At 37.9% G+C, this 14,033-nt stretch overlaps 1 protein-coding gene across 1 annotated transcript; it reads left to right on the top strand.

The window, feature by feature from the left end:
- Nucleotides 1–1,766: 1,766 nt before the first annotated feature.
- Nucleotides 1,767–13,625, top strand: LOC306858603 (uncharacterized protein). The gene is made up of 3 exons (XM_079399204.1): nucleotides 1,767–2,020; nucleotides 2,144–2,273; nucleotides 12,023–13,625. The coding sequence occupies exons 1-3, from the start codon at nucleotides 1,802–1,804 to the stop codon at nucleotides 12,376–12,378; spliced, it is 705 nt and encodes a 234-aa protein (XP_079255330.1). The 5' UTR covers nucleotides 1,767–1,801; the 3' UTR covers nucleotides 12,379–13,625.
- Nucleotides 13,626–14,033: the final 408 nt, after the last annotated feature.

Genomic DNA, 14,033 nt, shown 5'->3' with positions numbered 1-14,033 from the left:
CAGAAGTTTTGTGTATAAAAATGCGCGTCTTCGACGTGTGATTTCCTATGAAACGCGCGTTCTTGACGCGCTTTGGAGTCACCAAAAACGCGTTTCAGGATTTTTTTCTTCTAAACTTTGTTTAAGGATGATTCTCAACTATGTTATAAAATATATAACAAAATTATTTGATATACCATTTTGTTTTATGCAATATGTCTGTAAAAATTTCCATAAACTGGCTTTCCCATTAAACACAGTGTATCTATACTGTATCTAATTTGCATATTAATGTGTTGCTGTTGGGACAGCATGTTGAAACAAGAATTGTCATAATGGGAGTAATAATTGGCCAGATGTTCATAACAATATATAATATTTCATAAGAAAATGTATATATATAATTTATTTTTCTATTCAATTGTTATGTCTCCCAAAATGCACAATAAACATACTTTTAGTCCTGGTGTCCTCCACAGTGGACATGTATGAAATAATGTCCTGTTTCATAACAGGAAGTCATATTTGAATTTGAAAACCCATAACATTTTCTTGAGATGTTGCTTTATGACAAACAATTAGAAAATTATTCAGATTTAAATGACAATTACAAAATATAATCATATTTCCATAAGGATGTAAAATGTTTCACTAAATTAAATTGAGCCATATTTAAAGACCTAGGAGAGGGAGTGGTGATGGTGAAACTACCAATCATTTAGTATCTCTATAAAGCCCTGAATGTGCTCTGTACAGGACACCCAGACTTACAACTGTGACATGAGAGTCTCAGAGAAATTAACTGAAATAGAATGTCCACTACAGAGGCAACAACTCCATAGCTGGGTCTCAGGAGGATATTGTGCATTTTGGGAGATAATCCCAAAGCGCGCGCTAAGAACGCGCGTTTTCATGGCAAAACGCACATCCATGACGCGCGTTTGCTGTCAAAGCGCACGCTTTTGACGCGTCAGTGTGCAATCAGACGCCCGAGCAGGCGTTTATGAATACTTTGGGTTTCCATAGTTTTCTCTTTAGGTCGTTTCCAGCACAAAATCTTCTGACGCTTCTTTCCGAGCAGTCTACGATATTCATCTGCTTAAGTGAGCAGGAAATTTCAGCGTGTGTCATACCGGTTTTGAACAACTCCATGATTAATGTGGAGTGTGGCTCCAGCGCTGCCATAGTGTCGCTAACTTTTTTCTTTTTTTTTAAGCTTTATTAACAATTATAGTGTAATACAATAACAGAAAAACTGCCAGGGGGTACACAAGCCCGCCTATTTCCTGCAGAAAAATTTCCGGGTGACGCACAACCCAGCAATTAAATATTAAAAACAGATTCTGTTGTGTGGACCCTTTTCAATTTTGTATTTTTGATCCAAAACGAAATTTTAAAATATGAGATACAAGAAAATTTTCATTTTTCTTTTCTGATTCAAAATCAAATAACAAAAAAAAACAATCAGATTTTCATTTTTTGATTTTCATTTATCAATTGAAAATGGAAAGGACGAATGATACACGGATTGTGTACCTACGTATAATTGGTTTTCTCGTTTTCAAAACAAACAAACGAATAAATGAATGCAATATTTATGCAATATTTACATTTTCTCGGGAACCACAAAAACGAATTTCATTCATATTTTCAATTTTGTTTTCATTACACGTCGTTCAAATGCAGATATTAAAAAGTCAACAAAACAAAATCAAAAAATTCAAGTTTTTTTTACCAAAGCGTGTTTTAGTTACACCGGAAGCTCTCAGCTGCCGCTGAAGGTTTTCACTTGAGACGGGCGTAAACAGGCTAATCAGGAGAAATGGCATCGGTGCTGGAGAATTGCAGCGGATTGATTGTAAATATGGTAAACAATGGGGCAACATATTCAGATATTTCCACTGCCTTAGCGTCTTCTGGAACAAAAAGAGGACATTCAGTGGCAAATATAAAAAAGTTTCTTGGCGAACGCAACCTGAGAAACAGGGGTCGTTTGACGGATGAACATCTGGAGGTGGCAGTGGCCAGTGCTATTCGAGAGGTAGGCTATGTATATTTTTTATATTACTGTCTGCTGCTGCTACTACTACTAATGAAGAAATCTATTCGGTTTGCCAGATAGGATTGCACTGGCTGACATGTCCAATTTTGTTATTTTTTACAGACCGGACCCTCCTTTGGGGCGAAAAATGATGACCGGCTACCTTGCTTCAAAGGGTCTCTGCGCTTCAGAACGGCGCGTGGGAGCAGCACTGAGGCTTGTCAATCAACCTGCTCACCAAGCTCGTTTACAGGTGTTTTTAGTGAAGAGAGATAATGCTTTATAATGTTTTATTTCTACTGTACTATGTGTACGTATGTTGTATTTTTATATATTTTTTTAAACCTTAATCAACCATGAAACCCACTACAAAGATTGCCAATTACTCTCCCAGGGAGAACGGAACTTAAACCCGGTTTCATACCATGCTGAATATTTTGGTCACAAAATGCACATTGACCAAAACGAGAAACTCGTAATGTTTGGAGTTACACATGTGATCGCAGTTGTTGGATACAGCTTCAAAGTCGTTGGGCATGCAACAATGCCTATCAAGAACAACTTTTCCATCTATGAGGAGGTATACAGGTTAGTTGGAATGGACAAAAACAAATAAACAAACAAAAAAGACTTCTGTTATTAGTCACCAAGACATTGAAATACTACTTATTAAATCTGTATATTTGATAGTCATTAAACTCCGTGTGCATTTGTATTATAATAAGATAAACCAGCATGTACCGTACTTGCTTATAACATTTATTAAATCAGAATCATTAAACAATGTCACACTCCAATTGTAACGTTCCTTTTTTTGGCTGTGTGTAACATTTCAAAAACTACCGAACCATTTTACCAAGTTACTGAAGAAAAAGATTTTTGGGTTTGTGTTTTTACAACTTATAGCTTCTTTTAAACTACTTTCTTGAACAGTTGAACAGAACATTTTGTGGTCTGCATAAGCTGCAGCACTGTTATACTAGATGTATTGAAACATTTATGGGTGTTTTGAAATTACAACTCTCTGATAATATCTACAACGGTTGACAGACCAGCGATCCTAACAATGTTTAGCATTGAACACTCAGACCGACACTTTAAGCACTGATTAGAGTTCAGTGCCCACTCCTCAATACAAGCTCTGCAACCAATGATGCTCCGGCAACATTCTGACAGCATTGGCTCATTGATGATGTCTGTAAAAACAAAGGATATGTATTAAAATACCAGACTTTTTAGGAACGTTGTACATATTTATTGCCTCGTCCATTGATGATCCAATAAGTGGGCCTGAGCTAATATTAATATTTTAAGAAAATGTATTGATAAAAAAAAAACACAGTAAAATTAATGATTGGAAATGTATTAGTGTTACCAGAAAATAGTGCACCATAAATATTTGGAACAAATAAAACAATTTCATTATCTGAGAATTTTACAGCATGTACATCATTCTTCATGTTTAAGATGTTCATTACTAGGTCATTTCAGGTTGCCAATTTGAAGACACAGTCAGGACACTGCAATTACATACACATTTACAAGTTTTTCATAAACACTAAAGTGTGTAGCACATTGGGTAACACTTTACTTAAAAGGGGTGTTTATAACATCGTCCTGAAACCTTCATGTCATGAAATCTTTACACGTCGTGAATAAGACGTTATGCATGATTGACAACTTGTCATTACCATGACAACAGGACTTATAAATCTGCCATAAACCTGATTATCATGAAGCCATTTTAATTGGTATGAATATTTTTCTGATTACTTTCAGTAGAACAAGCAGAATGCCACTTGGATTGGAATACTTTAGTTGAGGTCAAGAAAAATATTAATGGAGGTGTTATAAAATTCATGATAAAATAATGTCCTCGTGATATGACTAATTTGACAAGTTACGTTACCTTGGTAATGTCAAGTTCATTACAAAGACTGGTTATGATCCATTTGGTTGTCAAGATGTCATAAAGCCATGTCAAACGCAGTCATCTTTGCATTTAAAATGACAACTGAATTATTGACACTTAATATGCATGCATAAAAATCTTAATCATATTTATGACATGCATCAGGAACAAACTAAAGTAAAGTGTTACAGAGAATTGTAACTTTAATACATCATACTCCTGGTGTTCTATACCTCTACAGACAAGGCAGGTGAAGGCCTCCATGAGCTGTGATGCCTGCTGTGTGTTGATTTGGCTTCTTTCTAAAGCGGCCAGTGCCGTGAGCTCTCTGATTCTGACAGAAACACTCTCCAGGCCTTGCGATGCCTCCAACACCTCCTCAACCTTTTCTAAAATCGCCTGCAGTCCAGAATCTTCTTCCCTGCATAAAGAAAAAGACAAATTACCCTTTTGTAACTAGATCACTAATTACACACATTACACAAAGACATGTCCATCTAAAAGCATCCCATTTATAGATCTATCAAATCACCTTATCCTTTTCCTTCTGTGTTGAAGCCTGGTAAAGTTGCTAGTCAGCATGGCATTAATTTTTCTAGAGTTTTGTCTCCAATACTGGGAACCTTGGGGAAAAAAAAAACATTTGTACATACTTGCTTCTCTTATCAAAATTACTTATGAGACAAATTGGGAATTTACAACCCCAACACTTTTGTAAAATGCAATATAAAGAACACGTCTTCTGCTCAAACTGAGACTTCTCTGAAATCCCTTAATCTTGTCACAATATTTGATTTGATTTTTGATTAAAGACGTTCTTAGAAATTTTGCTTTGAGAAATGTAATTTGGGATTTAAAACTGCTCGACTTTTGGCATAAATTAAGCCATGATCCAGCTTTACTTGACAAAACTGAGATGCTCATTTTATATCCAAACACAAAACCCTAATGTGTCACCTGGTTACAGTTTAATTTGGATGCTCTATAAACTCCTATTATACTTGTATTCCAAGTTTTTGGGAGGTTGTTACAGCCATCTAAATCAAAAAGTCCCTTTTCTTGGGAACTGTAGTTGTATTGGCTACCTCGTGTTCCTTCCGAATCCATTATTTCATTCCAGTTCGAGTCAAGCAAGATAGGACATTCTGTTGCCCTCAAGTCAACTTGAAGCTTTTGAACAATGCCCGGGACATTGGCCTCAGTTTCAGAAAACCTCACTACCACCACACGTTTTGGAACTGGTTTTCCATCCTGCACTTCTGCAATGTTTATTGCTCTAAAATTAGAAAACAGGTTCAACAATTTGATTAATTCTCAAATAGTCAGAATTGTATTTATGCATTCAACTTGTTAATAATAAACAGTTGGATTCAACATCAATATTCTATTCTTTAAAACAAACAAATAAAAATAAAATAAAATAATAATAATTTCATACCTTGTCCAAGTTCGGCTTGTACGCGGTGTAGTTCCAAGGACAGTTCCAGATGATGCTGGCCTTGTGAAAGAAAACTGTCGCTGAACTGACGTTGAGGAAAATGCAGAGGTTGTTGGGGTGTTTGATGCGGTCTGTACTGGGTCACCATGGACTTCATAATGAGCCCTAAATGTCAATTCCAATGAGCTGAAAGACCCTTCAGCATTGGGGAATACTGCAACATTTGAATCATCAGTCAAATAGAGACTGTCACTGGTGACCTACAACAAAAAAAGAATAATAATTATTAGACTAATAAATATGTAACTTTAAACTCTTAAGTTAGCCTGTTTGGTTTTGGAATAATAATAATAATAATAATAAACACCCAAGTTTTCACTCAACTAAATGAATGAACTGGGCTGCGTTTCCTCAACGTTAACGTTAACATATTACATTACAGCCTCCATAATTCTTATATAGAAGGTGCTAACGTTACAGCGTTTAAATGGCTGTTTCACAAAGTTTTCAATTTTTCTTCAAACAGTTTTATACATACAGCACTAACAGTTAACTCGATTAAAGTGTCATCGGGTGTCATCTCAAAGCCTGCTATCTCACGGCCAAGTTCATTAACAGGCTAATTTAACAAACTTGAAAGTTTCGCAAACTTAACTTACCTGAAATATTCGCGAAATCCTGTCGACCCGCATGTCATCATCCTTGACAGTTATTGCCAATAAAAAGCACGTAGGAGTCCATTGTGATCAGGGGCCCGTTTCAATAAGGAGGTTCAACCAACTCTGAGTTTAAACATGAACTCAGAGTTGACTTACTCTGAGACAGGAAACTCTGAGTTTTCGGTTACAAAACAGCTGAACTGAGTTAGTTTACTCAACTCTGAGTAGGTTGACTCTGAGTTAAGCTCGTGCACCATGACTATGAAAAGTCATGATCAGCGGAGCGCCGAAATTACGATTCACCATGGCAACAGCTCCCGCCAAAAAGACATCAGCGTGCGTACTTCCGTCAATGCATAACTTTAATTCTTAATAACTGCCAATAACTTAATAACTTTTATAATATCAGAGGTGAAAACTATAAATTATTGAACTAAAATTCATTTTAATGGTATCTCATGATCACAAAAAAAAAAAAAAAAAAACAAGAACGTGGCAGCAGCTAAAAAACTATATAAAAGTATAAAAACACAATTAAATCAAGGTAAAGCTTTAAACATGAAAGGTTCATGGGTGTTGGCTACATGACGTTTGACATTAAATATCATTCAGTGTCTATTTCAATGCGCTGCAGCTTTTTTCACATAATTAAATATTCTCTAATCCAACCTGTTACATTTCTTAATTACAGTAATAAATTAACTACTGACTTGTCGACAGCAAGAAGGCAGAGGCTCCCAAAAAGGGTGGAGAACCTGCACCTGCACCACTGACAGATGAAGAGGAGATGGTCAAGTATTGGAAGATTTCGAAAATCCAAAAGTAACTTATAAAAATAACTTTTTCTTTTGTATTAGGAAATAAAGATGACCAAAAATTTGTGACTAATTTGTTTATTTAACAGCTGTGGTGGTGGTTATGGCTTATACTACCCTTCCATCTGGCATCCTTCCATTCTATAAAGTAATGGGTTTTATTTTCAGAAGGTGCGATGGTGGGGATATGCTTGTCATCAGTGCATCCAAGCTTCCACACTGGACGTCCTGAAGGAAATTCGGATTATTGGGTTACTTCCAGACGTCACAGAATGATGTTATCAAGTGAACATCATTTATCAGATCAGCCTCATTTAAACCAATGTTTATACCACTGACTTACAGTCCTGTGAAACCCCTCTTTGACAGATTTGTTCCCAGGAAAAAATTCTCAGAATGGGTGTGAGAGGGATGCACACTTTCCTTAGAATCTGCATACAGTGGACTTATAATGTGCTCTGCATCTCCGATGTTTTAAAGTGCATTTTTCTTATTTTGCAAATTATCTTCCAATAGGGTAAGAAATTAAAAGTATTCTTGTTTCCGTTTGCATTAAGATTATTTTTCTTACCCCATGGCGGACAATTTTACTTGTTTTATGTAAAAGGCACTTAAAAGGAAAATCCCCCAGGAAAAAAGTAAATATAGACAATTATATAAGATGCATATTAAGAATTTTTTTTATATTTGTACTTGAAATAAGACAAAAATACTTAGTAAGAAAATCTATTTTGCAGCGTGAATGAATGAATAAGGTATTTAAACTTTGCTAACAATTTCTTTCGGTTTCTTAGGAGACCGAAAGAAACTCTGGGTTTACTGAAGAAAACCTGCTGCCGACCAGGTTAGGTTCACAGAGTAAGTTACTACGGTAACTGACTCAGAATATAAGTTACCTCTCTTTCAGAAACGGGCTTGACTTACCCTGCTTTCTCGGGTTTGACAAACCTCCCATGTTGAAACCGAAAACCCAGTTTCCCTGATTTCAGGGTTAACATACTCAGAGTTTTCACTTAACCTCCTTTCTGAAACGGGCCCCTGGTGGATTCAATCATCACAAATCGTCCGCATGTGCTGCAGCTGAGAGCTTCCGGTGTAACTAAAACGCGCTTTGTTAAAAAAAAAAACTTTAATTTTTCGATTTTGTTTTGTTGACTTTTTAATATCTGCATTTGAACGACGTGTAATGAAAACAAAATTGAAAATATGAATGAAATTCGTTTTTGTGGTTCCCGAGAAAATGTAAATATTGCATAAACCAATCATTTATTCGTTTGTTTGTTTTGAAAACAAAAACGAGAAAACCAATTATACGTAGGTACACGGACCAATGATGCATCTCCATCTGAACTGCAAAAATGCTTTTCTTACCCCTTTGGCAGATCATTTAGCTTGATTGAAGTTATTATCATTTCTTTCAGAAAACAAGACGCTATTTTATTAACTAGTAAATGTATCTAGATTGAAGAATTTGTAGGTATTTGGCTGGAAACAAGACAAAAATACTTGGTAAGAAAGGCATTTTTTGCGGTGTGCCATTATTGACCTGATCAGCAGGTGGTGCACGCAGATGATGACCAAAACCAAAGCAACAGATAGAGTCAGTCATTCATTCAATAAACCTTCTGGTTACAGGTTGTTTGTGTGTTTGTATATATTTACGCACACAACTGGAAACCATAAAGTTTGTAAAACATTTACAACTGATGAGTAGTTTACAGAAAAAGAAGACTGTTCTCATGAGTGCGGATCATCATTTCCTGCACAAAGTGACTCGACAAAGAACGCACCAAAATAAATAAAAAAGATCAAGTAACGGAGGAGCAAACGACGTTGTTGAAATAAATGAGTTAAATCCCATTGATTAAAAACCTATCATATGCTTCACTCTACTGGTCATCTTCAGCGCGCGCAGCTCAAATGCAGAACATTAATAACTTCTGTCATATATATAACGTTATAATGAGAGCACTGTTGTAAAAAATGTTGTGAACTCTTAGGGTTTCGCTGACGCTTAATGTTAACTATCTTTTAATCAAAACATAAATCATTATTTTTGTATCTGCGAGGCATCCGTTACACATTCTCCCTGTGTGTTAACATCAGTAATTATGACTGTCCAATGTCTGACTTGATTCTTGGCCCCGCCCCCAAACATATCTTTCCACACTGATGACATGTAAAACATTTCTCTCCTGAGTGATTCCTCATGTGGTTAAGGCTTTATTTACATGTGAAGCTCTTTCCACACTGATCCCATGTGAACGGCTTCTCTCCAGTGTGTATGTTCATGTGGTAATTAAGGTGTTTTTCTGAGCAAAACTCTTTCCACACTGAGTGCAAGTGTAAGGCTTCTCACAAAGACAGACTTTTTGCCTTTAATGATCTACATCTTAATTGAAATGCTTTTGTCATTTAAAATAAAATTATGATTGTGTGAGAGATTCATATTTTACTTTAACAACTTCTTGTACAGAAACCGGTATATTGTACACTAAGCATGTCTTAATGTAGATTTTGGTGAGCTTAATAGATACGTTTACCCTAACTGTGTTATGATCATTTGGGTCATTGGTGCCCAAACCTACACAGGTGCAGTTGAATCATACAGAGTTTCAGAGTCTGAGAACAGCTTGGTTCATTTACTGTGAATGGAGCTGTTCTGAGGCACTGATCTCATGGCAGGACTCAACAATATGGCATGGATGTGAAAGAGAACTTTATTCGACAGCATGCAAACCCAAAATTGAGCTAATATTTGCACTTGAATGGGTAAATACATACAAATTATCTGGATGTGTATCGATACATTGGATCTGTGCATTTGGTCTACAAAAAAAGTAACAGCAGCCTATAATGTACTTGCTCCTGTCTGCTTCTTTAATGCTGTTAATACAACAAAAGTCAGAAAATCACTCACTACTCTTGACTGAGTAACTTTTGTAGCTTTAACAAGAATTAGTCTATATTTAATGTATACAGTAAAGACTATGCAGTGTTATTTTACATTTGTTTATTCTGTTTCTGTACCTGAATACTCCTGTTGGATCTGCCTGTAAAGCTCAAACCACTATTTCATTCGCGTCTGTTGTATTCTATTTATTTGTGTTATTGCTTGTAACTGGTATATTTGTTCTAGTTATATTATTAACTGTTCACTTGTCTTCAATAATGTCCAAACTTTATATTAATTAAGCTTATTAATTAATTATTATCTGTCTATAACATGGCATTAGATGCTTGACCCAGGTCACCATAGAATAAATAATTAATGGCAAACACTGCACTAAAAACATACAGAAGCCTATAGCAGTGATTCCCAGCCAGATCACATGAAACCAGTCAGAGTTATATTAACTCCTTTCACTGTTTGCTTTCTGCAAAGTTCATGTTTTTGTTGGATCAAACAACTATTCTTTCATTTTGGCAGAACACAAAGAAACCTTTTAGTTTTCTCAAACTATCCCAAGAAAATACACACTCACCCCATATTCAAATAATAATATATTCTACAAAGCATAAACTCTGGGTTTTCAAAGTGTGGGGGTGAACACAGACCAACACTTTCTCACATCTTCATTTAAATGTGTTCAACAGATTCAACAAAATAAACGCTTCACAACAACATCACATCACAACCATTGTTCAGTGACCTGAGACTAATGCTTCGAATGACTTCAGTTCATTTTAATACGTATGAAATATAAACAGCATTCAACCATTTATATCTAATTTTGGAAACCACTTCAAACCATTTTCATTTGAATTAATATGTGATTGAAAACAAAATCAATTTCTAACAAGATGTAGGCAAGAACTCATAATAAAATAGGGCACATTGACAAAGAAATATTGGTATGTAATTAATGTATTGACCCTCAGGCCATCCCAGATGTAGCTGAACGTGTTTCTTCATATCAAATTCTGCAGATGTTTTCAAAGCCAGCACTACAAATTAGCCTAATACATGAATATACATGATACAGACCCACAATATTCAGTTAGGGCTTATACCTGTATTCAACAACTTGTTCATTATATTTAATACATTCCTCTTTAACACATTTGTAGTTGTCATCGCACATGTTTGTGTTTGTTGTTCTGGCCAATATTATCCGTCTGCACTACCGGAGGCCGCACTTTCAGGACCGCAGTTGTAGGACCCTAGTTTTTTTGTGACAGCGCCACCTACCAAGTCGGAGAACCGCAGTCTCAGGAAGTTTTATAAAGTTTTATTACACCCAAATACTACTTTATTGCAATTAAACCTGGTTCCTAGGAATGTTGAGTAATTATTGGGTCTAATTAGCATAATATAATAACTCAAGTAAAATAAACAAGGAATCATGGTATAGTCTTTTCAGTCACTAGATCAACCACATTTTAAAGTACAGAGGGAAGACACAAGGATGACTGGGGGTAGATTTAAGATTGTGGATATTTGATCAAATAATATATTACAACAGTTGAACTTGAACACACACAAAAACTAATTTGTTCAGTTGGACATATGATACACAAATAATTATATCAATCTTCACACCAATAGGCTCTTTGCACGGACTGCCGTGACGTCACATCCGTTATTCATGATACGAGTAAGCTCTTTCCGGTCCGTTGCGCACCAACTGTAAACAAAGAGACAATGGCACCCCCTGCTAAGAAATTTACTTTTCAAAAACAAGAGAAGCAGTACCATGAGCACTGCTGTGTCCCACATTGTACTGCTAGTTCAGCTTATAGCGCTGGCCTCAGTTTTCATGCTTTTCCTCTTGACGAAGCCCTGAGGAGACCAGAGAACGCTTCCGCTTCCGGGACACACCCAGACTGAGATCACACACACACACACACACACACACACAGGGCCTTGCCCTTTTCGCCTTTTTTGTTTTGTTTTTTCTACGTGATCCCGTTTGCCACTGAACCTGCTTTAACGACGACAGTGGGGCTTTGATTGCCTTAGTCAAACGGCTGTTCTATAACAAATCCGATCAGAGCGCCTGTTTATCACTAGTTTTATTCTGATTCTCGAATCTGCTATTAGCTTATAGCCCGTTAGCATCGGCAGCGTGGCAACCGCTAATCTCGCTTACATTGCAAATCCTCTATTCACACACATTACTATCGTTTCACTGTTACTTGCTTAAATGGCGGATTTGTGTCTACCTCTGAGTGCAGGTGAGGACACGTTCGAGCTGCATTCGGTGCAGCTGGAGCTGGAGGCCGTGGAGAAACAGATCCGCGACCTGCTGGAGAAAAAGGCCCAGCTGAGAGAGAGGAGAGCCGCGCTGGAAACATCCCGGGCTGACGCTCACAAGTCCGGGGTAAGTATACAGCACGCTGCTAACACTCCCACCACCTCTACTCCGTGTGTTTCTCTGCACAGACCCTGTGCACCCAGGACTCGATCTTCCCAGATGTCCTTCACTCCGGCGCCGGGACGCCACGGACCCTGGGTGCTGCAGCAGCGGAGGACGCGAGCCAGGCCTCGGGTGATGACTCCCCCCCCCCCCTGTCTTCGAGATCTCCACTAGGAACAAATTCGCCCCCCTCCACGAGACAGAACGCGACATTGTGATCGTTGGAGACTCCATTGTCCGGCACGTCCGTGCTACGCTAGCTGAAGGTAAAGTACACGCTTCTAACATCCCCACCACCCCTACTCCGTGTGTTTCTTTGCACAGACCCTGTGCACCCAGAACACGATCTTCCCAGATGTCCTTCATCTCCACCCGGAACCGCTTCGCCCCCCTCCGCGAGACGGAACACGATGCTGTGGTCGTGGGAAGCTCCATCGTCCGGCACGTCCGTGCTACGTCAGCTGAAGGTAAAGTGCACACTCACTGTTTCCCCGGTGCACGTGTTCTCGATGTTTCTGCGCAGATACCTGCGATCCTGAAGGGAAACGAGAACATCGGTGCTGTCGTGCTGCACGTGGGGGCCAACGACATCAAGCTGCGGCAGACGGAGACACTGAAGAGGGACTACAGGAGCCTGATCGAGACGGTACGCAGCACATCACCCGCGGCGACGATCATCGTGTCAGGACCGCTTCCCACGTATCGACAAGGAAACGAAAGGTTCAGTAGACTTTTTGCTTTAAACGAATGGTTATCGTCATGGTGTAAAGAACAGAAACTGCTCTTTGTTAATAATTGGAATCTTTTCTGGGAGCGTCCTAGGCTTTTCCGTGCTGATGGCCTGCACCCCAGCAGAGTCGGAGCGGAACTCCTGTCGGACAACATCTCCAGGACGCTACGCTCCATCTGACTAGTAAGCCAATTCTCAAATAACTGCTATGACGACTTTTGTTCAACCCACTTAAAAAATAGAAGTAATTGCGTTGTCCAATCTATAAAGACTGTGTCTGTTCCCCGAATAGCGAGATCAAAATATAAATTCAATGCAGGATCTAGAAAAAATCTGACCGTGATCAAACCAGAAAAACGCAAAATAAATGAACAAAAACAATTTTTAAAACTTGGACTCTTAAACATTAGATCACTCGCACCCAAAGCAGTTATTGTAAATGAAATGATCACAGATAATAATTTTGATGTACTCTGCCTAACTGAAACCTGGCTTAAACCAAATGAATATTTTGGTCTAAATGAGTCTACTCCACCAAGCTACTGTTATAAACATGAGCCCCGTCAGACTGGTCGTGGCGGCGGTGTTGCAACAATATATAGTGATATTCTCAATGTTACTCAGAAAACAGGATACAGGAGGTTTAACTCATTCGAACTACTTCTGCTTAATGTGTCACTGTTAGATATGCAAAATAAATCTCTCCTATCTCTTGCTCTGGCTACTGTGTATAGACCGCCAGGGCCATATACAGATTTCCTAAAAGAATTTGCAGATTTCCTCTCAGATCTACTAGTTAATGTTGATAAACTGCTAATTGTCGGAGATTTTAACATTCACGTTGATAATACAAATGATGCGTTAGGACTTGCGTTTACTGACCTAATAAACTCTTTTGGAGTCAAGCAAAACGTCACCGGGCCCACTCATCGTTTTAATCATACGCTAGATTTAATTATATCGCATGGACTTGATCTTATCGATATAGATATCGTACCTCAATGTGACGATATTACTGATCATTTCCTTGTATCGTGCATGCTGCCTATTACTGATATTAGTTATATGGCTCCGCGTTATCGTCTGGGCAGAACTATTG

This window comes from Barbus barbus (genome assembly GCF_936440315.1).
Source record: "Barbus barbus genome assembly, chromosome: 39".
NCBI classification, from domain to species: domain Eukaryota; kingdom Metazoa; phylum Chordata; class Actinopteri; order Cypriniformes; family Cyprinidae; genus Barbus; species Barbus barbus.
Note: the sequence above shows the minus strand (reverse complement) of the source record. Positions and strands in the feature narration are given on the sequence as shown.